Source organism: Leucopleurus acutus (assembly GCF_964270905.1).
Source record: "Leucopleurus acutus genome assembly, chromosome: 15".
NCBI classification, from domain to species: Eukaryota; Metazoa; Chordata; class Mammalia; order Artiodactyla; family Delphinidae; genus Leucopleurus; species Leucopleurus acutus.
The window spans coordinates 57757884-57783817 of NC_139157.1; the positions used below are offsets into that span (position 1 = coordinate 57757884).

General features: G+C 40.8%; 1 protein-coding gene across 1 annotated transcript; it reads left to right on the forward strand.

Annotated features, from left to right (window-relative positions):
* Positions 1-2229: 2229 nt before the first annotated feature.
* Positions 2230-24817, forward strand: MCHR2 (melanin concentrating hormone receptor 2; the record flags this gene model as incomplete). Its single annotated transcript, XM_082855393.1, is given in 7 exon segments — positions 2230-2411; positions 14780-14786; positions 14788-14990; positions 19449-19603; positions 19606-19639; positions 21859-21978; positions 24514-24817. Coding segments are annotated over 7 exon segments (1005 nt in total).
* Between the last annotated feature and the right edge of the window lie 1117 nt (positions 24818-25934).

The following is a 25934-nucleotide window of genomic DNA, read 5'->3' on the forward strand; positions in this document are numbered from 1 at the left end:
CAAGCACTCATTTTGTCCTCACGTACATTTTTTTATTCTGATAAAAACACACACACACATAACATGACATCGATCCTCTTAACAAATTTTGGAGTGAATGGTACCGTGTTAAATATTGAATAAGGACAACGCTGTACAGCAGATCTCTAGAACTTTGTCATCTTGCATGACTAAAACTTTATTACCATTGAACAGCAGCTCCCTATTTCCCCATACCCCTACCCTTGGCCACCACCTTCTACTCTCGATAAGTTTGACTACACTGGATATTTCATATGTGTGTAATCGTGCAGTGTTTACCCTTCTGTGACTGGCTCATTTCACTTAGCATAACGTCCTGGAGGTTAATCCACGTTGTAGCATATGACAGGATTTCCTTCACTTTTATGGTTGACTAATATTACATTGTATGTATATACCACATTTCTTTTCTTCCAGCTTTACTGAGATATTATTGATATATAACATATTTAAGGTATACAACATGATGATTTGATACATGTACATATTGCAAAACAATTACCACAATAAGGTTAGTTAACACCTCCATCCACCTACATAATTACCATTTTTATGGTAATAATATTTAAGATCTACTCTCTTAACAACTTTCAAGTATATGATACAATACTGTTAAAGTCACCATGCTGTACATTAGATCCCCAAAACTTATTCATCTTATGGCTAGAAGTTTATACCCTTTGACCAACATCTCCCCATTTCTCCCCCCACTCCCAAGCCTCTGGTAACCACCATTTTACTCTGTTTCTATAAGATCAGCATTTTTAGATGCTACATATAAGTGAGAACATACAGTATTTGTCTTTCTCTGACTTATTTCACTTAGCATAGTGCCCTCAAGGTCCATCCATGTTGTCACAAAAGGCAAGATTTCCTTCTTTTTAGGGCTCAATATTATTCCTCTGTGTGTGTGTGTGTGTGTGTGTGTGTGTGTGTGTGTGTGTGTATCACATTTTCTTTATCCATTCATCCATCAGTGGACACTTAGCTTACTTCCATGTCTTGGCAATTGTAAATAATGCTACAGTGAACATGGGAGTACATATATCTCAAGATACTGACTTGATTTCCTTTAGTTGTATACCCAGGAGTGGGACTATTGCATTATTTGGTAGTTCTACTTTTAATCTTTTTTTGAAGAAACTCCACTCTGTTTTCCATAGTAACTGCACTAATTTACATTCCTACCAACAGTGCGAAATGATTCCCTTTCCTCCATATTTTGACAACAATTTTTATTTTCTATTTTTTTCATAGTGGCCACCCAAACAGGTATGACAAAATATCTCATTGGGATTTTTTTTTTTTTTTTTTTCGGTACGCGGGCCTCTCACTGTTGTGGCCTCTCCCGCTGTGGAGCACAGGCTCCAGACGCACAGGCCCAGCAGCCATGGCTCACAGGCCCAGCCGCTCCACGGCATGTGGGATGTTCCGGACCGGGGCACGAACCCGTGTCCCCTGCATCAGCAGGCGGACTCTCAACCACAGCGCCACCAGGGAAGCCCAGATGGCATTTTTTAAATGTCTTTTATCAAGATGGTTGGCCAAGCAAATAATTTTCCAGTTCCATCGGTTTCATCTGTTTACTTGTTTATTTTTAGGTTGGTTGGTGGGCATTTTTTCCTGTGCCATAATTCTTCTTTGTGCATGGTTCCCTGACTCTCTACAACACTTTTCCCTCCCACAGTGTCCTTTCCTGATCTAACTCTTCCTCATCCTTCAAGACAGACCAGGAATCATCTTAGGAAGTCTTATCCCACTGCATTCCTAAACAATCATAGTTGGTGTCCCCCATGCACTTTATAGCAGACAGAAAAGGTATACTTAACAACCTAAGTATTGTCGGGGTGCTAGCTAATATGACTAGACACGCCAGTAAGAACAGATGCCAGCTGTAAACAACCAGGACTGGTGTGTACTGAGTAAGTATTAGCTATGCTTGAAGCGTGTACTACAATCAGGTGGAGAACATGTGCACACTATCACAGTATACTGTTCAATAATTTGAGTAATCTGTCACATCATATGGACAGGGAGCAATCATACTCACCCTGGAATCTTATGTTGCACGAATTCTTGGTGCAAAGAAAGCCCCAATAAATATTTTTTGAATTAAAGAAAATCTGTATGGAAGGATTGCCTCAAATTTTCATTAAATAAATCACGTCTTATTCCTTCACAGCTTTAACCTCTGGAAGTTCATAAACAATGAATTCACTTCACTCATCCTGTTGTAACACCTCTGCTGAACTTTTGAACAAATCCTGGAATCCAGAGTTTGCTTATCAAACCCTCAGCATGGTGGATACAGCCATCCTCCCTTCCATGGTTGGGATTATCTGCTCAATGGGGCTGGTTGGCAACATCCTCACTGTATTCACTATAATAAGGTAAGGGCTTCTTTTTCTCTTCTGTAATTTAGGGACATGCTATACTCCTTCAATGAGTCCTTTTCCCCCTGTAGGATTTTTCTTAATGAAATCAGGTTTTGGAAATATTTGCTTAAGGTAATTAAAGAAGTTCTACAGATATTTTCATCATGTATTAAGTAACATCTGAGTCGCAGACGTCAAAATGTCAGTGCTTACTGTTGAGTCAGTGAATTTTTAGAGCGGTGATTCTCATTTTTAGCTACATATTAGAATCACCACAGGGACTTCCCTTGTGGTCTAGTGGCTGAAAATCTGCCTTCAATGCAGGGGACGCGGGTTCGATCCCTGGTGGGGGAACAAAGATCCCACATGCCGCAGGGCAATTAAGTCCGTGCACCACAACTACTGAGCCCGCACACCACAACTACTGAGCCCACACACCGCAACTAGAGAGAAGCCCGCACACCGCAATAAAAGATCCCACATGCCCCTGATGCAGCCAAAAATAAACAAATATTTAAAAATTTAAAAAAAGAATCACCACAGAGCTTTTAAAAATTCTAATACAGAGTTTCACCCCAGACCAATTAACTCAGAATCTCTGGCAGTGGAGCCCAGGCAAGAACTGAAACTGCAAGGCAACCATTTTATCTTCCGGCAATAAGAGCTACCCTAAGAGGCTGACCTGGCCTGACTGGTAAAAGAGAGTCTTTTGCACTCACTTAGACAAGAGAGATACTCTACCTGATCTACTGCCAAAGATTCAGGCAGTCATACGTGGTGGGCTGCCGCCCTCAGTATGGACCACCCAGTGCGGGCCAAACTGAGAGGCACCTGCTCGCTAGTAACTCTCGCCTTTGCTTCATGTCCCCCACTTCATTCAGCTAATTTCCTGCTTCCTCTCAAACCTAGAGCCTAAGGTTTAACTTGGAGCGTAAGAACAGATTACAGTCAGCCCTCAGTACCCATGGGCTCTGTTTCCATGGGTTCCACATCTGGGGGTTCAAGCAATCGTCAAAAATATGTGGCAAAAAATTCCAGAAAGCTCCAAAAAGCAAAGCTTGAATTTACCATGCCCTGGCAGCTATTTCCATAGCATTTCCATTGTATTTACAACTAATTACAGAGTATTTACATAGTATTAGGTATTATAAGTAATCTAGAGACGATTTAAAATATTAGGGAGAATGTGTATAGGTTATGTGCAAACACTACACCATTTTATATAAGGAACTTGAGCATCTGTGGATGTTGGTATGGGTGGGGGGCAGCTGTCCTGAACCGATCCTTCATGGATACTGAGGGACCATTGTACTCGTCCTCTACTGGCTTGACAAAAATGAATTTAGAGTTAGTGTACACATGCCCCATCACTACATGATACCTTTGTTATCCCGATGATTTTCACATTTAAGGTTTACTTGTTTTAATACACATAAGGTGTTAAAAAAAATTTTGTCCTGGTCTCCGATCATACTTACAGCCACGATTTTAAAAGATTTTTGTCCATATTTATAAATTATAAAACACATTCTAACTTACTACCAAAAAGGTGTTTTCAGCATTATATTAACACATAACTACAACAAACTTTTGTGTAGCATATTACACTTACAGAGCACAGTTGTAAACTCATTCACTCCTCAAAATGGCAATACTCATTTGAGGAAAGAGGCCCAGGAGAGAAAATAATTTGTCTAGCATCACACAGCTGGTAAGTAACAGTCCTAGCACTTGAACTCAGATCCCATGATTCTAAACTCCAGGCTATATCTTCCATAATAATAACATCAAACAAATCATCAAAACTAGAAAGATGGTTGGAGTTACCATGTGGATGGAAGAATCCTCACAGGACCAATTAAAAGCAGGAGCAGCCCTCGGGAGAGTGACAGGATGACACTCACTATCCCTGAGAAAGCTCATCACTGGTCACTTTCCCCAGCTGGCTTCTCAACTTTTTATTGTCATTATCTGTGTAGTTAAGTGTAGTGTATCAATGGCATTTTTTTATGACATTCATAATTGAAGATTTATTTGGTATACTGGAATTCTACTCTTAATGAATTCAGACATTCCTTACTGTGTCCTGTAAAACCATTTGTGAATATCAAGCATTTAAAATTATTTTGTAAGTGCTAGAAGCAGTTCCACTCAATATGTATTACTAAACACCTATTGCATGCCCAGAGCTATTCTAAGAGTTATGTAAATACCAAAGAAATATGGCAGCATCTGACTCTAAAAAGTTCATGGTTTACTGGAGAAGACAAGATTTAAATACATTAACTCATTTGAAAAATAATACAAGATATTAAAAACAAGTGGGTGAAAAAAGGTGATTCAAAGAACAAGTTCCAGGAACAGAGATGAAAGTAATCAAATATTCTCAGAAAGCCTCAGGAGGCAATAATGTGAAGTAGAAAGTTAACAGTCAGAGACCTGGGAATGTTTCCAGCTCACCCTGTTTGTCTGTTGCACCTGCTCACTTCTCCTTCCATCTTTCTCTCTTGCCCCTCAGTATTTTTGCTGTCCCCTCCTAAAGATACAAGCAGTGTGCCTCATGCCTGAGAGCCTTGGTCCCACTGTTGAGAAACCAAGTCCTTAGAAGGTGTAGCCCTCCAGAAATGGTTGCATTTTTACAGACACCTTTTATATGCAAAGACTGGTCAGTGTGAAATTCAGGCCCTGTGACAGGCTGTTGAAATATCTGGAGCCAGAGAAACTTCTTGGTCCCCCTCAAGTTACACCAATAGACAATGGCCTGATTCCACCCACTCATACAGAGACAAAGCTTGAAAAAAAAAAAAGAAATGTGGAATGTGAATTCTTCTAAAAGTCAATACTGAGCTATAATTCCCAGAGACAGATTCTCAACATAAAGCAAATAGTCATTAAACTGGAAAAAAAAAAAAGAGAGAAAACCTGAGCCATAATACTGACAAATTTACTTGCAATGATTGTGAAAAATCTGCTACTTCTTCATACCATTACAATTTTATAGATAATAAGTGAGAAGATATATGTTAATGGAGCTTTTAAGATGAATCCTTTAATCTTTTAAAAAACATCTGAAGCAACTTAATTTATTTTTATTGCTAGGATGTTGATATTTTTCTTTGCAAATTACTCTTCAAAAATTTATTAATCTCTCAAAAGTCATTTGAAAGTAAATTAGTTTTAGTTTTTTTCAGCTTGGAATTTATCTAACAGTTTTTTTAATTGCTCTCCAAAAAATGTAAGACAATTTATATTAATATTTTTATCATGCCTTGCCATGATCTTTTATTTTTCTTTTTATTTTTTTTAACATCTTTATTGGAGTATAATTGCTTTACAATGGTGTGTTCGTTTCTGCTTTATAACAAAGTGAATCAGTTATACATATACGTATGTTCCCATATCTCTTCCCTCTTGTGTCTCCCTCCCTCCCACCCTCCCTATCCCACCCCTCCAGGCGGTCACAAATCACCGAGCTGATCTCCCTGTGCTATGCGGCTACTTCCCACTAGCTATCCATTTTACGTTTGGTAGTGTATATATGTCCATGCCACTCTCCCACTTTGTCACAGCTTACGCTTCCCCCTCCCCATATCCTCAAGTCCATTCTCTAGTAGGCCTGTGTCTTTATTCCCATCTTATCCCTAGGTTCTCCACGACCTTTTTTTTTTTTCCCCTTAGATTCCACATATATGTGTCAGCATAGACTATTTATTTTTCTCTTTCTGACTTACTTCACTCTGTATGACAGACTCAAGGTCCATCCACCTCACTACAAATAACTCAGTTTTGTTTCTTTTTATGGCTGAGTAATATTCCATTGTATATATGTGCCACATCTTCTTTATCCATTCATCCGATGATGGACACTTAGGTTGCTTCCATATCCTGGCTATTGTAAATACAGCTGCAATGAATATTTTGGTACATGACTCTTTTTGAATTATGGTTTTCTCAGGGTATATGCCCAGTAGTGGGATTGCTGGGTCATATGGTAGTTCTATTTTTAGTTTTTTAAGGAACTTCCATACTGTTCTCCATAGTGGCTGTATCAATTTACATTCCTACCAACAGTGCAAGAGTGTTCCCTTTTCTCCACACCCTCTCCAGCATTTACTGTTTCCAGATTTTTTAATGTTGGCCATTCTGACCGGTATGAGATGATATCTCATTGTAGTTTTGATTTGCATTTCTCTAATGATTAGTGATGTTGAGCATTCTTTCATGTGTTTGTTAGCAATCTGTATATCTTCTTTGGAGAAATGTCTGTTTAGGTCTTCAGCCCATTTTTGGATTGGGTTGTTTGTTTTTTTGTTATTGAGCCACATGAGCTGCTTGTAAATCTTGGAGATTAATCCTTTGTCAGTTGCTTCACTTGAAAATATTTTCTCCCATTCTGAGGGTTGTCTTTTGGTCTTGTTTATGGTTTCCTTTGCTGTGCAAAAGCTTTAAGTTTCATTAGGTCCCATTTGTTTATTTTTGTTTTTATTTCCATTTCTCTAGGAGGTGGGTCAAAAAGGATCTTGCTGTGATTTAGGTCATAGAGTGTTCTGCCTATGTTTTCCTCTGAGTTTGATAGTGTCTGGCCTTACATTTAGGTCTTTAATCCATTTTGAGTTTATTTTTGTGTATGGAGTTAGGAAGTGTTCTAATTTCATACTTTTACATGTACCTGTCCAGTTTTCCCAGCACCACTTATTGAAGAGGCTGTCTTTTCTCCATTGTATATTCTTGCCTCCTTTATCAAAGATAAGGTGACCATATGTGCATGGGTTTATCTCTGGGCTTTCTATCCTGTTCCATTGATCTATATTTCTGTTTTTGTGCCAGTAGCATATTGTCTTGATTACTGTAGCTCTGTAGTATAGTCTGAAGTCAGGGAGCCTGATTCCTCCAGCTCCATTTTTCATTCTCAAGATTGCTTTGGCTATTCGGGGTCTTCTGTGTTTCCATACAAATTGTGAACTTTTTTGTTCTAGTTCTGTGAAAAATGCCAGTGGTAGTTTGATCGGGATTGCATTGAATCTGTAGATTGCTTTGGGTAGTATAGTCATTTTCACAATGTTGATTCTTCCAATCCAAGAACATGGTATATCTCTCCATCTATTTGTATCATCTTTAATTTCTTTCATCAGTGTCTTATAATTTTCTGCATACAGGTCTTTTGTCTCCTGAGGTAGGTTTATTCCTAGATATTTTATTCTTTTTGTTTCAGTGGTAAATGGGAGTGTTTTCTTAATTTCACTTTCAGATTTTTTATCATTAGTGTATACGAATGCCAGAGATTTCTGTGCATTAATTTTGTATCATGCTACTTTACCAAATTCATTGATCAGCTCTAGTAGTTTTCTGGTAGCATCTTTAGGATTCTCTATGTAGAGTATCATGTCATCTGCAAACAGTGACAGCTTTACTTCTTCTTTTCCGATTTGGATTCCTTTTATTTCTTTTTCTTCTCTGATTGCTGTGGCTAAAACTTACAAAACTATGTTGAATAATAGTGGTGAGAGTGGGCAACCTTGCCTTTTTCCTGATCTTAGTGGAAATGGTTTCAGTTTTTCACCATTGAGGATGATGTTGGCTGTGAGTTTGTCATATATGGCCTTTATTATGTTGAGGAAAGTTCCCTCTTTGCCTACTTTCTGCAGGGTTTTTATCATAAATGGTGTTGAATTTTGTCAAAAGCTTTCTCTGCATCTATTGAGATGATCATATGGTTTTTCTCCTTCAATTTGTTAATATGGTGTATCACGTTGATTGATTTGCCTATATTGAAGAATCCTTGCATTCCTGGAATAAACCCCACTTGATCACGGTGTATGATCCTTTTAATGTGCTGTTGGATTCTGTTTGCTAGTATTTTGTTGAGGATTTTTGCATCTATGTTCATCAGTGATATTGACCTGTAGTTTTCTTTCTTTGTGACATCTTTGTCTGGTTTTGATATCAGGGTGATGGTGGCCTCATAGAATGAGTTTGGGAGTGTTCCTCCCTCTGCTATATTTTGGAAGAGTTTGAGAAGGATAGGTGTTAGCTCTTCTCTAAATGTTTGATAGAATTCACCTGTGAAGCCATCTGGTCCTGGGCTTTTGTTTGTTGGAAGATTTTTAATCACAGTTTCAATTTCAGTGCTTGTGATTGGTCTGTTCATATTTTCTATTTCTTCTTGGTTCAGTCTCAGCAGGTTGTGCATTTCTAAGAATTTGTCCATTTCTTCCAGGTTGTCCATTTTATTGGCATAGAGTTGCTTGTAGTAATCTCTCATGATCCTTTGTATTTCTGCAGTGTCAGTTGTTACTTCTCCTTTTTCATTCCTAACTATTGATTTGAGTCTTATCCCTTTTTTTCTTGATGAGTCTGGCTATGCCATGATCTTTTATTTGTTACCTTCTTAACATATAGATTGCTCAAACTATGAAGACTACACTAAAAATAAGGAGAACTAGATGCATTTAAAGAAGATTTAGGACTTTCCCATTTATGATAAATACTTGTATCAAAAGAGAATGAATAGAACAGTAGTAAGATCATTAGTGATGCTGGAAAGCAAGAAATGAACTAACTTCTGACTTTGCCAAAGGAAGACTACAAAAATGTATGGAAGAATAGATTTACGGAAGGTGGAGCTTCCAGCATAAGGTGTCCTATGTGGTTTTTTTTTTTTTTAAGAATCGATTTGTGCATTAGGAGTGTGACTATAAAGTAGTGAAGCCAGATCATTACTACTCAGTCATACTTTAAATTCACAGCGGTCTAAAGGAAGCCAGATCTTAAAATGTAGGAGGAAAACTGGGCCAATTAAAACGTAAAATTTTCCCCTTTTGCTCTTGGGAGAGAGACTTATGAACTCAGCCCCATTACTCAACTATTGTCCATGGCCACAGTGGGTCCTGGGAAACTCCTTCAATAAAGGCGATGATGTTTCTCTCCGTCGGTCCCCCACCCCCATGTTTTGGACATATCTTTCTCCTGTCTACTGACAGACGGCTTTGAGTGGGCAGCGGCTCTCTAAAGGATGCCTTGTCTCCCTACAAACAAAACGTTCCCATTCTTTCATTCCCTGCCCTCAACTGGCTGTCAAGTCAACTAATTTACACTAAATCATGAATTACTGAAACATCTTACTTTTTAACCCCTCCCCATGGTGTCTACATTTTATACAGAGATTACAGGAAGAAGAGTGAGTGTTCCTGAATGAATACTAATGGTCTAATGATGGAATACCAGTTGCTAAGACAGAGATGGGAAATGCTTAGAACAAGGCCTCTTCTTTTTTCCCACTCAGCTTAGTGCTCCTTCTGACCCAGCCCTATACCATTCTCAGGGTGCCAGCTGGAGTTGGAGTTGACCTACACCCTTGCTGTACACATACCCTATGCTTTAGATGCTACAAAACCTCCCAGTCACATCTGTTCAAATGAACTGGAAAGTTGATTGGAGACCCTTGTTGCTATGGTCCAATGCACCAAGACAGCTCTGGAGTATAAAGGGGTTGAATGTCTTCCCCAAGGACACAATAAGTGAGGGCACAGAAATGAAACTAGAATTTCCAATTAGGTTCTCTTTATATATCTTACACTGTGTATCTAGAGCTGGGTTGGCAAATACGTCACTCTACTCTAAACTCTCCCACCCTTGGCAGTCATGTCTAATCACACAGATCTGTCCTTTAGTAGCGCCTGTGTGATGACTCACAATTCTTCTCAGCACAGTGCTTTATGAAATCACTACTAATCCATTGGTGTTGCCTCATGCTGACCTTAAACAAATGAACTACCAGTTATTTCTGAAGCAGAAATTAGTTTACTCAAGATCAGCAAAGTATTGCAATTGGGGATCTGCAACTATGGCAAGCCACATGCAAGTGCCACCCAACAGAGAGAGGAGGATTCTTTTACAGAGGGGGAAAAGGAAGTTGGGAGGGCTGTAGTAAACAGAGTCCATTGGAGAAATTGAGAGTTCAAAATATAGTGGCTTGTCACTGGCTGAGTGGTGACAGTCTCTCATTGGCTAAGCTCCTGCCAGGCAAGAAGTCTTTCTTCTGTTGATCTCTGCTATCATAGGGCATGAGAGCTCCCCGCTTCTGGCCTCCTGACTCCATTTTAATTGAGGTTTCTGTTTATTAATTTTTACACTCACAATAGGAATATAATTTAACTAGAGTTAAATGCCAAACAAGGACTCGTGAGGCAACCCAGAGATAAACAAAATTAGGAAGGTACTACCATGTCCTACCACCATCCTCTGCCCCAACACCACCACCCTTCTCCTGGCCCTGAGCTGAATGGAGGGAAAAAAAGTGGTTTTTACAGATCTTGGAAGTTTGGGCTGCCTGGTGGGAGCTGTAGCCACAGTGGGATCTGGGACCATGGAGCGGGAACTGCAGGAGGAAGGTGGAGCCATGGGCGGGATGCAGCCACCGCCAGAGATGCCAACAGCAGAGAGGGGAAGGAAATACCCTGGCCTCTCCTCTCATCTTACCCTCCAATTTCCCTCCAATAGTGCTTCCTATTGGCCAAAACAAAACAAACGCCAGTTGGCAAGAAGACCTAGGAACAAAGTGCAGAAGGGTGAAAAGTGGGCTTGAGAGTAGGCTGATCAGCAAGGCATCATCCTGCTTGTGTGAGGTTATACATATTTTTTTAGTTTTATTTAACCCATTGCATATATCGCTGTTTCTGATTGCAAAAGGTAAACATGTTTTTAATAGAATCTTTTTAAACATTAAAAAATACAAAGAATAAAGTCGCAATCAGTCATACTACTACTACCAAGTGGATAATCACTGGGATTACTGTGACATATTATTTCAGCATGTTTTTAGACAAATGTCTAAATAAATTTGGGGTCATACTACGTACATAGTTGATTTTTTTTTTTTTACTTAATAAGTACTTTTCCATTTGATTAAATATTCTTCCAAAGTATGATTTGTAACAACTCTATCATTTATTGTATGGGATTGTGGTATACCTTAATTTATCATAGCATTTAGATATGGCCATATTAACCACATGAAAAACACGTTAGCTGAAATGATCACTGATTTACATATTTTTTTTAGTGTTTGGTTCATGAGAGACAGAAATCTAATGAAGTCTGGTAACATGAAATCTGAAGATAAATTAGACCTAAGAAAAGAATGCAAGTGGTATAGTTAGAAATTTTACCATTTCTATTTAATTATTTTTAATTTCTATGCAGTCACTTTCAGTTTAAAAAAGTAATAATAAATATAATGTGTTAGTTTTATTACCCTAGTACCTTATGCCCAGATAAATATATCATTGGCTTCAGAATTGGCTTTTGCTATACAGAGTATCATGTAGAAACACTTTTATTTTATTCTTTTGTATTTCCAGTTAATGGCATGCACTGTCCTCAACAAAGGAATTTCCATAATTCATTATCAGTAAATGATGGGTGCCTACCTGGAGGAGAGCAAGGGTCATGGATCTAATTGCTGCAGTTAGGACCTAAGCAACCACTTGTGGTTTATACCCCAATTCAAATGGAAATAACATCTACTTAATAGGCAAAGATTTATAGGGTTTTTTATTATTGTTTTTGCTTTCTTTGTGTTTTTTAATTTATTTTTATTTATTTATTTTTGGTTGTGCTGGGTCTTTGTTGTCGTGCGCTGGCTTTCTTTAGCTCTGGCGAACAGGGGTTACTCTTCATTGCAGTGAGCGGGTTTCTCATTGCAGTGGCTTCTCTTGTTGTGGAGCATGGGCTCTAGGCACACAGGCTTTGGTAATTGTGGCTCACGGGCTCAGTAGTTGTGGCGCACGGACTTAGTTGTTCCACGGCATGTGGGATCTTCCCGGACCAGGGCTCGAACCTGTGTCCCCTGCATTGGCAGGCGGATTCTTAACCACTGCGCCACCAGGGAAGTCCCTTTGCTTCTGTTTCTGTTTTTTAGCGTGGAACTCCTTCCAGCTGACCTCTAATATCAGTTCCTCTCCCCTGAGCCCTCTCCATCTCCTACTCCCAATGGTCTGGTGAGGACAAGGATTAGAGACCAAGGACAGTCATTTAGCATCTCTTTTGGTTGACATGTTTTTTTTCTCAAGTCTCTTCTCCTTCTTGGTCTTTCTGATATGAGCCACCAACGTCCTGGGGACAAGGAACCAACCTGCTGTATTAGTGGCATCAACAATACCCAAAGTGTGGTTGCTGAATAAGGACTCACAGCAGTAACTCCCCCATATAGTGTGTGCTGCCATGGCCTGGGTAAAATATCCTGGCCCTGACTGATGCCTCACATGAGCCTTTGATGGCTTAAATATTAAGTTCACAGGCTGTAGAATTTGCAGTCCCTGAATAATGAAGACACACACTAGCTTCCAAACAACAGAGCGATAGACCTGGATCCAGGGTGAACTAATAATTGTGGCACAATCTTAGGGCTAATTCTTATGTGCTACTTAAATTCTTATCTGTCCTCAACACAGATGTCACTTCTGCCAAGAAATCTGCCTTGACTGCCCCCAGGGGAGGGGGTAGAGGCCCATTTGTATGCGCTCCTTGTGCTTTCTCTAGCTTTCTTTCATCACGTTATAATGTGATCATTTATTACACGTCTAGACTATAAGCTCCTTGATGTTAGACTTTCTAGGCGATTTAGCTTTGCAGCCCAAAGCACAATATTATGCCTGACATATAATTGGTGCTCAATAAAACGTTTGTTGAATTAATAAATAGCATCTCCCCGATAAAGATGATACCTGTTTATTACTGAATGCCCCAACTCTTTGAAGATAGGGAGCAACTGAATTTTAAATTCAATTTCTGCTCTCAGAAAATTATTTTGCCTTCACTTCCCCCAACATTTGACAGGAGATGTTTCTCAGTGCCCTCCACCAATTCACTCGTTTCAGATTTCTACTCCACACTCTGGATTTCAGGGTCTTAATTAATAGTCTTTTCTATTGAGTTAAATTTTATTGGAATATTTCTAAGTAATGGTCGAAAATTGTTTTAACAATGGCCTCAGTTAGGATTTGAACTTACAGCTTCAGTGGGGGAAAAAAAACATTGCAAGATGGAAACATTTATTTTCCCTATTCAGCTATATTTGGTGCTAGGGCTAGGTAAAGACAAAGTCTTTTGCCTGAGTGAGTTTAGAGTTGGTATAATTTGTTGCTATGTAGAAATTACTTCAGAACTTAGTGACTTAAAACAATCAACATTTGTTATCTCACACAGTTTTTTGTTTGTTTGTTTTTTTAATTTTTATTTATTTATTTTTGGCTGCATTGGGTCTTCGCTGCGGCACACGGGCCCTCCCCAGTTGCAGCGAGCAAGGCCACTCTTCGCTGCGGTGCACGGGCCTCTCATCGTGGCGGCCCCCCTTTGTTGCGGTGCACAGGCTCCAGGTGTGCAGGCTCAGTAGTTGTGGTGCACGGGCTCAGCTGCTCTGTGGCATGTAGGATCTTCCTGGACCAGGGATCGAACCCGTGTCCCCTGCATTGGTAGGTGGACTCCCAACCACTGTGCCACCAGGGAAGTCCCTCTCACACAGTTTTGAGGGTCAGGAATCCAAGAGCAGCTTAGCTGGGTTGTTCTGGCTCAGGGTCTCTCAAAAGTCGCAGTCAAGCTGTCTGTCCATCTTTAGAGGACTATCTAAAGGCTTGGCTAGGTCTGGAGCATCTACTCCAAGGGAGCTCACTCACAGGTCTGGCAGGTTGGTACTGGTTGTTGGCAGGAGGCCTCAGTTCCTTTCCACATGGACCTCTTCACGGTGCTGTTGAGTAACCTCACAAGACAGCACCTGGCTTCCCCCGGAGAAAGTGATACAAGAGAGAGCAAGGAGAAAACCCCACCATTCCTTTATGTCCAAATTTTGAATGTCACACTGTCAATTCCACCACATCCTATTCGTTAGAAGTGAGTTACTAAGTTCAACCCACACTCAAAGGGAGGGAATTAGGCCCCCGCTCTTTTTTTTTTTTTGCAGTACACGGGCCTCTCACTGTTGTGGCCTCTCCCGTTGCGGAGCACAGGCTCCGGACGCGCAGGCTCAGCGGCCATGGCTCACGGGCCCAGCCGCTCTGCGGCATGTGGGATCTTCCCGGACCGGAGCACAAACCCGTGTCCCCTGCATCGGCAGGCGGACTCTCAACCACTGTGCCACCAGGGAAGCCCTAGGCCCCCGCTCTTGAAAGCAATATCAAAGAAGTTGTGGACATATTTTTAAACCACTGCAGTTAGTTATCAAATAGTTCAAAACGTCTGAATATACACAAGCATTCATATGTGCATTTGTGACGGTTTCCTTTTAACTTTTAAAATAATGTTAGCAATTGAAAATCTGTAAGAGATGGCATAAATTAAAGGTGTGTACTTTCAATGTCAATCCTCGGGTTTCCCTCCATTTCTTTCAGGTCCAGGAAAAAAAACAATTCCTGACATTTATATCTGCAACCTGGCTGTGGCTGATCTGGTCCACATCATGGGAATGCCTTTTCTTATTCACCAGTGGGCCCGGGGAGGACAGTGGGTGTTTGGGGGGCCTCTCTGCACCAACATCACATCCCTGGATACCTGCAACCAGTTTGCCTGTAGTGCCATCATGACTGTAATGAGTGTGGACAGGTAAGTGAAGAGACTATGAAATACATTAACATAATTCAGAGATGCCTGTACTTCCCCAAGGTCATCCCAACTTAAGCAACATCAGTGCTGGTTTGTAATAGCAAAGTTCCTCTTCCTTTGTTTGTTTCATTGTAGGACAGATCAGGTAATATTTTTCCAACTTTCACAGAGGTCAATTTTTTTCATGGAAAACTTAAAACACTAAACATCTCCTTTTTCCCAATCATTTTTTCTATCTCAGTTTTATTTACAATTGACTGCAAGAAAAAAAAAAGACCATAGACTGCCTGGAGGGGTGGGATAGGGAGGGTGGGAGGGAGGGAGATGCAAGAGGGAAGAGATATGGGAACATATGTATATGTATAACTGATTCACTTTGTTATAAAGCAGAAACTAACATACCATTGTAAAGCAATTATACTCCAATAAAGATGTTAAAAAAAAAAAGACCATAAAATCATGAAATATTGGAGACCAGAATGAATGCCCCACCACCACCCATCATTCTTGCAAGAAGGAAGCAGAGGTCCTCAGAAGTGAGGGGATTTGCTAAAGGCATATAGAGAGTCAGTGGCAGAGCTGAGAACTGAAGTAGGTCTCCTCACTCCTTGTCTAGGGCTCTTTCTGGTAAGTTCAATGTCTCACACACCCTTGTTATCACCTAGCAGCTTAAAGGAATCAGTGGAGTAGTGGGCTCTTAAACAGCTATGAAGAGAAGTCAGAGTACCAGGAGGACCATCCTTTATACTCATCATTATGATTGGTTAATGCAAATACTGCCATTTACATCATTAGAAATTTGTTGGACTGTATCCCAGAACATGCCAAAGCCAGATTCTCCACCCATGTAAGCTAATGTTATTCAAGGAGATAATGGTGATGGCCAGAGCCTGTGGAGCCAGTGAGTGATGGAGCCCAGTTCAGAGGCAGGCTGTCCAACTCTGGAGATGGCAGGTAGCTGGCAACTACCTCACCACCTGGTTTCTTTAGGAAGCATGCAAGCTAGGATGTGCCCTGCATCACCCAGATGGCAGGACTTCCACACCAGCTCTTAGCAGCATTCCCCAAACAGAAACAAGCCCTGAAGACAACAGTAGAAAGCACAACAGAGCAACCCACTTGAAATCTCTATCCACCTTCTTCCCACCCCAAGCCCAACCCAGCACACTTGGTCCCCCTTGCTCTGATCTACTTTTTCTTTCTCCCTTGCTTCGAATATATTACATATGTTAATATATTTCATGTACAAAGATATGCATGTGTGTTGTTTTTGTCTAGCCTTCCCTGATCATCAAACGTAAACTCCACAAAGGCAGGATCTTTGGTCACTACACTAGTGTCTGTGTAACAGTGCCTGGCACATGGGTGCTCAAAAACTACTGATGAATGAATGAGTGAATGTCAGTCTTGAGGGCTGTGTTAAATTTCCCTGAGTCCATCAAGGACTCTTTCCTGAGCTCTGCCTCTCTTACCCTTCCAAGTGGGCCTTTGGGGTCGGGAAGGGATGAGCAGTTCTTCAGATGGATAAACAAAGGAATAGCGGGGTCCATACACGTCATTCCCTGGATCATTATTATTCAGACGTGAATAATGATGGTAACATTTAATGCAGTTTTTATATCCTGCTGCTTTTCTACAAAAGAATTATCAAAATATGTAGAGTATACTTCTCAACTTATACTTAGCTTCACATTTTTTAATCTGCATGCCGGGCAGATCGATCTGGTTAGTTCAGCTTATGCCACCAATGCTGATGGTGTGTGGAGTAAAGCCTGGTGAGCTTGCCAGGGTTCCAACACCAGAGCCCTGCGCGGGGCAGGAACCACTGCAGAAAAGCAACCTAAAGGATAGTCCTCACCATCGTGATCCCATTCTCAGAAGGAGAAAAGCTTCTTCATACCATGTACATACCATGAAGGCAGGAGAGTATCGGCTTTTTCTTTAAAGCGGGGAAACTGTACCCCTTCGGTAAACCTCTGACTGCAAATAAAGTGAAAGCACATTGTCTGCCTTAGAACAGACCACAGAACATTTCCTAATGTTCACAGGTTTTTTCTGAGTGTATGTGTGTGTGTGTATCTTACACAACTGAATAGTGTGTATTTTTCTTTTAACCTTATGGACACAGAATGCTAAAATTTTACTTTCAAATTAAGACATTCAGGCCTTTATCCTTCTCCCTGCCCTCACTTTAGAGGATCACGTGGCCAGAGACAAATAAAGATTTTGTAAAACTGAACCTTTCCCCCAGCCCCTGGCATTTCTTGCAGTTCTAACTCTACTAAATTCACAAAAATTCAACAAAATCTATCATTCTGTAAAACAGAAATGAAGTTTTCTCTGCAATGCCAGCACTTAATGTCAGTGCCACCAGTATGCCTTATTGTTTATACATTTATTTGAATTGTCAATTTAATGGATCATAAAACTGAAGTGTTTCCCATAACTCTTTCATTTTTCTTTCTCTGATTAATTAATAACTGCAAGTGTGTGGAATATTTTAAGAGAGGGCTCCTACCTTTAAAGCAACACAAAAAAAATTCTATAAACATCCAAAATATGAAAAATATTTGCCTCTAGGTGAAAGCTACCTAGATTTTCATTAGTGGTTACTTTCTTTAGTAAATTTTCTGGAACAACAACAAAGTCAGGAAGTAGGAGCCAAAATTCCCCATTCATTCATTTACCAAATATTTATTGAGCACAGACCGTATGACAGGAACGATGCCAGACACAGGAGGTACAGCAGCATTAAACTAATAGCCAAGGCTCCTGCCTTCGTGGGGCTTCCATTCCAGAGGTGTAGACAGACATTACACCGTGAAGAGTCACACGGGTAAATGTGTATTTCCACACAATGATACCTACTAGAAGGAAAAGTAGAGTTGCCCCACAATCCGCATTTATAGTCATGGGCCCTCGTATAGAGCGAGTGGTCAAGGGAAGCTTCTCCGAGAGGGAGACCTAAATGGGGACTCAGAGTAGAAGCGGGAGGAAGGAGAGGCACGTCCTGCCAGGCGGGTAGAACAGCATGTACCTGACGCTGAAAGAGACAGAGTTTGAAGGAAGGCCAGGGAGAGACTTGCACAAACTTCAGCCTGAGTGACAGGGAGGGCCGGAGGGAGAAAGACATCAAGGGTCACGGTGAGAATTCTGAATTTTATCTAAAAGAGAAAGAAAGGCCATCGAAGGGTTTTCAGTTGGGGAGATGATGAGAGAAGATTCCCTAACCGATTGATGCCGTGACTCCATCATCTTTAATCCCAGACAGAATGATGGCAGGGTTGCTGTACAATCATTACCTCATTCCCTTCCTCAGCAGGAAGGGAAGGGAGCTTTCTCTCCTTGGCGACAGGTAACGCAGGTGCAGTGTGGGGAAGGAGGGGTGGCTGAGGCACCCGGGGTCACAAGCCTGTCCCTGCATGGCAAGGGGTCCCCTAAGTGAGTGCAAAACGTCCTCCCTCTTGTGCAAAATTGAAAGAGCAAGGAGACGGAGAATTTTCCATTTTCATAAATCTTCCTTAAGTAGCTCTACAAAATCTTGGAGAAAATTAAAGGACCATTGACCACATTTGACATTTGTTTAATGTCTACTGATGCTGCTTTCCTACACCCCCGACTGCCAGCAAAACTGTGCTTTCTCAAATACCTCCTCTGGATCTGAGCTCTCTTTTTCATGCTTTAGCTTTCAGCTGCGTCTGAAAAATTATTCTTGGATTTGCTGGAGGACCAAATATGTTTGATATATCAGGATTTCAAGGTTGATTAATGATTATCCTTTTTTCTGGATCAAAGTAGAAAAAAAGAAAAGAGAGAACCCCTTCCCCATGATATTAGTCCACATCCCCCCTCCAGCCTACGTTTCCTGAGGAATTTGTATTGTCTGCTAGTCACGTTTGTTAATTCTCACTGTGATTTCTGTGAACTAAGCCCCCAAGAGCCTGGGGAACTAACTCTAAAGCCATCTGAGCAAGATGTCTGTCCCAGGTGCCTGAATCTCATGCTGCTGGGGATTCTCCCACCAGCCAACGCACTTTCCTCCTTCCTGTCCTACATCAGCCACCGTCCCTCCTGTCCCACATTGGTACACCCTCCCTCCTGTCCTGCCCTCCTGGAGGAAATCCCCATTCAGAGACAAAGTTTTCCAGAGCCTCTTGTGCAAGGGAAGCACCTCTGTAAAGAAAAAGTTTGCACAGCAGAATCTTACCATTTTCAGGGTCTTCATGTAAGTGACAGCTGTGTATCAGTGAGTGGTTTATTCAGACTTACGGGGTCAAGAATTGTTTTCTCTACAGGTACCAGCCAGCTCTTAAAAAATATAACTTTTTTTCACCCTGATAGAGGTGTGCTTCAGGGAGGATAATAATACTAATAATTTACTCTTGTCATGAACCTTTCATCCTTGGAGCTCAGTGCTTTTATTGATTGTTCCCAAACCCTTCTTAACCGGCTTTTCAGGTACTTGGCTCTCGTCCAACCGAGACTGACGAGTTGGAGAACAAGGTACAAGACAAGCCGCATCAATCTGGGCCTTTGGGCAGCTTCCTTTATTCTTGCGTTGCCTGACTGGGTCTACTCGAAGGTCATCAGATTTAATGACGGCGTTGAGAGTTGTGCTTTGATTTAACATCCCCTGACGATGTACTCTGGTAGGTTGTTAAAACTTAAGAAGAATAGACTTGAATTAAATCTCGAAGTGCTTCATACTCCTTGTCAACACGTGAGCAACCGCGAAGGGTGTCCTTGGGGATCCTCTTCAGGCCGGTCTCCCCACTTAGTTCTCTGCTTCCCACCATCAAGTTGATAGGTTGATTTTAAGGAGAGGGTAACCTTTAGAAGAAGATTCTGAGTTTAGTCATGTAGCCTCAGTGGGTGCAAATATATTTAAATGTGGATTTTAAAGATCCATGGCAGCCAGATTCTATAGGAGCACAGCAACCAAGGGAGGGGCAGACTTTCCAAAAGGGTCTAGGAGTTATGAGACTCACACCGTATCAATATGCAGCTGGAGTTTGGTTGAGTCGTGCGTCCCTCGAAAAGATATATCCAAGTTCTAACTCTCAATGCTTGTGAATACGATCTTATTTAGAAATAGTCTTTGCAGATATAATCAAGTTGAGATGAGGTCTTACTGGATTAGGGTGGGCCCTAAATCCAATGATTGGTTCCTGATAAGGAGAGGGAGATTTGAAGAGACACAGAGAGGATGCATGTGAAGACAGAGGCAAAGACTGGAGTGACGTGTCTATAAGCCAAGGAACACCAAGGATTGCCAGAAGCCACCAGAGGCTAGGAGAAAAGTCCTGGAGCCCATACTCCCTCCCCAAAACCCCAAAAAGGAACCAACCCTGCCAACACCTTGCTTTCAGACTTCCAGCTTCCAGAACTGTGAGACAGTAAATTTCTGTTGTTTTAAGCCATCCAGTGTGTGGTAATTTGTTACAGCAGCTCTAGGAAACTAATACAGCAACCAACACAGTCATTTATTACATTTTAATTTGAAAAGAAAAATTAACTCGAAATTTTTCTGATTGAAATTTTGAACACAGCATTAGAATCTCTGACTAAGATTTTTGGATGGCCTGCTAAGGGTCAGGTACTCTGCTAGGTGCTTTTTACATACATTATGGCAAGTCAGTCTGGCAGATCCATTTTTCCCAGTCTACCACTTGTCAAATAGATGAGTCATTTCTGCACCACATAGGCACAGACTGAGAGGGATGGAGGTAGAGGCCCAGCAAGGCTACGAATCCAGCAACAAAAAAATCTCCAGAGGAGTGCAACGTCGATACCATGATTGTTTATGCGTTATTTCTCACAACAGCAGTGGCTCCACTCACAGACAGAAAGCGTCAGCTCATCTAAAGGTGAAATGATAGTTAATCACCGCGGGCTGATAAATTAACCTGGCCGCACCCGGTCTGAAAGGAGAGCAGGACCTGAAGCTCACTATATGACTACATGACTTTGGCCTGTGTCACATAAGCAGAGACTATTTTGCAGCGACAGCTGTTTCTGCTCTTTTCGGTTGGCTATGGTAAGGGATATTCTGAGGTTCTGGCCTCTGTTGTTCCTGCCAGAATTAAGTCCTTACGGTGAACGGAGATGGGGCTAGTGTGCTACGTTCAGAGGCCCTCTGGCTCCGGAGCGCTCTCTCTGCCACCCAGTCCACACCCACCCAATGCCAGCTGCCTTCTTCCACACAAGGGTTTTGCCCCGGAAGGAGGATACCCGGTGTCTGGGCAGAAACAGAGTTGGCCCACCCAAGGGTTCCCCCCGGTGGAGCACTGAGAAAATGACCGGCTGATTTGACAACAGGTCCTCTTCTGTGCCCTTTGAGAGACCATCTGGAGTCTCAGTTACAAGCGTGAGCTCTGGAGCTGGCCTGAGTATCTGGGTTCAAATCTCACCTCTGCCACCTACTAGCTGAGTAACCTTGGGCAAGCCGCTCAACCCCTCTGTGCCTTAGTTTCCTCCTCCGTAACATGAAGATGCTAATGGCATTGTACTCCTGGGGGTGCACAGATTCAATGGGTTAAAATATGTGAAGCACCCTCAATAGTGCCTACTACATAACAAATGCCACCTGTTGCCTGTTGTTGTTAATAACACTAAATATAATGATAATAAGCACCCTCACCCACTCTGCAGTACTCAGTAGCATTGGCTACTGAGAAGAGCTGGCTAGAGAAGAGTCGTTGTCTATGAATAATGAAAAGCAGACCTTCTGTATGTGAAAGTACCCAGAGAGCCTTAACTTTTCCCCCAAGCACTTTTATTCTGGGCCCTGAAAAATCACAGAATCATAAACTGTAGAAGTCCCTAGCGTTGTGAATGTAACAGTCATGTCTTCTCTCTCATTTTACAGGTATACTCTGTATTTGACGATAACAACTTTCTTTTTCCCTTTGCCCTTGATTTTGGTGTGCTATATTTTAATTTTATGCTATACCTGGGAGATGTATCAACAGAATAAGGTTGCCAGATGGTAAGTGTGTGCCTTATTTTGTTTTATTTGTTAAAAGAACAATTCAGAGATCTAAGATGTCTACAATAGAAGCTTAAGCATTAGTCACTTGAAACATGCCAAGCTCAGACATATGGGCATTAATGTCTATATAAGGCATTTTCTGAAAATAAGTCATGTTCTGAAGCAGCTATTTGAGGATCTCTCAGTGATAAATATTGTAATCACTGAGGTAATGGTTTCATAAAAATGTAAACAGAACTCAAGACTCTGTTTAAAGAATAATTTTGTATTTGTCATCAGCATTGTTATTTAAATGTTTTATTTGTACATTTTGCAGAGTTGTGTACATATGTAAATATCCTAGATGTTGTGTATATTTTATAACCTTTTAATTTTTGGGGGGTTTTTTTAGTGTGGGGAGGAGGATCTCATTAATATTTGAATACTTAGAACACGGTTAATTAGGACTAAATAAAACCAAAGACTTACCTAAAGACAATAAACTTAGGAAGGACCTTTAATGATACTTGTCTCTAAAACGATATGAATAAATCTAAATTATTTTCCACTTGAAATTGTACATATCAGGTTGTTCAAATGAGTCAGTGATTATACAACATGTTAGGTTAAAAAAATCATTATTAAAATTTGTCTTTAGAATAAATTACTGTATTTTTTTGAGAAGACAAGATTGTGGGGTTTCCCCACACACCATATGTAACACTGTGAAGATTTAAAAAAAAAGAATATGTGAAAAATGTAACCACCATTAGTCAAAATTTGTGGCAAACCCTGGTACCAAAGGTTTAGGTGTTCTATTGGCCCATGACATTTTTTCTGATTTCTTTAAATTCTTTGGAATTATTACATTATTAAAGAGTGGTCTAGGGCTTCCCTGGTGGTGCAGTCGTTGAGAATCTGCCTGCCAATGCAGGGGACATGGGTTCGAGCCCTGGTCTGGGAAGATCCCATATGCCGCGGAGCAACTGGGCCCGTGAGCCACAATTACTGAGCCTGCGCGTCTGGAGCCTGTGCTCCGCAACAAGAGAGGCCGCGATAGTGAGAGGCCCGCGCACCACGATGAAGAGTGGCCCCCGCTTGCCACAACTAGAGAAAGCCCTCGCACGGAAACGAAGACCCAACACAGCCATAAATAAAGCAAACTGTCAACAAGTAAAAATAAATAAACACTATTATATTTTAAAAAAAAAGAGTGGTCTATTTAGAATGGGAAAGAGAAGCAACCACAGTTATAGACAAAAATTAGCTTCTAAATGTATCACGGGTGAGAAGGTTGAAATGGAACCATATGGAATATTACGACATCGACAGCTGGAGAGGACGCTTGAACCCTTTTAAAACAGTTCTCCAAATCAGATCACTTTGCTCCCAACACCTTTCTCAGAAATGCTAAGAGCATCTTATAAAACAAAGTTCATATGGTCCAGTTATCCCTAAAAATGCAATAAGTTAGAGGAATGATGGTGCCTACTCTGATGAACTGCAGAAGAATCATTATCTTAGAGTGATTTTCAGCTGCCATTTCCCAGGCTTATTCATCTGCTTGTCATGTCCCAGAGAAATTTCTAGTTAATGTCTAAATATGACATAACATGATGAAATTTGGGAAATTTAAGTATTTTAGAAAAATTTTAAATTTACATCAAACTTGCATAAGTAGTACAGAGAGTTTCCATATACTCCTCACTCCAGTTTCCCCATTAACATCTTACCATGTTGCATTTGTCAAAACAAAGATAATGGCATTAGTACACCACTATTAACTAAACTCTACCCTATATTGGAGTTCACTGGTTTTTCCATTAAAGTCCTCTTTCTGCTCCAGGATTCAATCCAAGGGACCACACTGCATTTAGTTGACACATCGCCACAGTCTCCTCTGGTCTGTGACAGTTTCTCACTCTTTCCTTGTTTTTCATAACCTTGTAGTCTTAAGTACTGTACTTAAGGAGTACTGGTCAGGTATCCTGTAGAATGTCCCCCAGTCTCGGTTTGTCTGATAACATATCACGATGAGACTCTAAGGTTAAGGTAGTGTTTACGAGGTTTCTTCACTTCAAAATGACTACTTATCCCTTTCTCTATTCCATTATTTGGAAACGAGTCACTAATTATAGCCCACCCTCAAGAGGGAAAGGAGGGTGAGAATTAAGCTGTGTCTCCTGGAAAGGGGAGTATCTACATATATTATTTGGAATTCTTCTGTAAAGAAGGTTTGTCACTTCTCTCCCATGTTATTCAATCATTTATATCAGTACAGATTCATATATCTTTATTTGATACTTTGGATTATAATTCACTGCTATGTAATTTACTTTGTTTCTCGAAATGTTGCAGCTTTGGAAAATTCAGGCAATTTTTCACAGGGCTGAAAAAGAGTATTTTCACAGTGCTCCAAATAAGTAAGAAGAAAAATGAGCTTCACATTTCACTACATAGCCATTCTGAACTGTCCAAAAAGTTCTGGGACATTGTTGTCCCATAATTTCTATGGTTGTTTGTGTCCTGTCTCTCCAAATGTTTCCGCTACAGCTGCAATCCCAGTGTTCCAAGGCAGAGAGTGATGAAGCTGACGAAGACGGTGCTGGTGCTGGTGGCGGTCTTTATCCTGAGTGCTGCCCCCTATCACATGATACAACTGGTGAACTTACAGACAGAGCAGCCCACGCTGGCTTTCTATATGGGCTATTACCTCTCCATCTGTCTCAGCTATGCCGGCAGCAGCATCAACCCTTTCCTCTACATCCTGCTGAGTGGAAATTTCTGGAAACGCCTGCCTCAAGGGCAAAGGAGAGTGACAGAAGGAATCAACAATATGGAAAGCACCTTGAAATAGAGCTTTAAGGAGAGTACATGGATCATCAAAAGTCTAGACAGGCTTGCCTATGTTATTGATGTTATTAAAAAGGGCGGGCAAAACGGTGTGCTGGTGTCCATTCTTGTTGTGCCCTTGTGACTCTAGAACAGTGCTGTAACCATTCAAATGCAATGAGTTTAATATGCTAACTTAGGTGAAACATAAAATATTTGTCTGTGTAGGCAGTAGGCAGTGGGATAGCTGAAGAGACCCGAGCTCCATGGTTGTGGATGTTATTTCAGCATCTTATAAACTAGTCACTGATGAATATGGCCATCCCTGACCATCAACTGAAACTCACCAAGGAATTTGACCTTGCCGTCTACACTGTGGCCCCACTGTAACAGTGCCCTTGAGGCTCCTAAGAGGGGACCACCTTACAATGAGATCTGAAATATGGCCATTTTTTAATCTACAAAAATGTCAGTTTCATAGGGTCTAATTTAATGCCTTCAACAATCAACTCCATCTGTTAGCATGACCATTAGCATGTACTGAACACATACCACATGTAAGGTTACATGTAACAAACCTTCGAGGTAAGCATTACCCCAGTTTACTAAGGCTCAGAAAGGTTAAGTGATAAGCTTAACACTGCACAGCTACATAAGAGCTGGGCTGAAATCCAGGTCTGCCTGTTTCTCTCTTTTTACTACAGCCCCTTGGCAACCTGTACCTATCATACTGAAAAGGGCCAATAATTGGGTTTTGTTGTTGTTGGTTTTTTTGCTTTCTCCTATACCCCTACAGGAAAAGAACTAAAGTCTGAAAGAAATGAGTTCATATTCTTAAAGAAATAAGTTTATGCATATTCTTTTGCATTTAGCTTTGTTCTCATACCTACAAATGATAGAAACCAGCATCTGCATTTTAATAATATAATAGTATTCTTCAGGACGTCAAGTACACTCAGACACATTCTCTTTAGGTTACAGTGGATGTTTAGTCAAGGCTGCAGAAAGTAATTCGCTTTTAATTTCACAGATGTTCATTATGTGTTTTCCTTTTGTGGCTTGTATAAAACATTCACTTTGATATAGTAAGGAAAAAATGCTTTTAGAGTCTATATTCTCAACAAGGTAAATATTTTATTTTG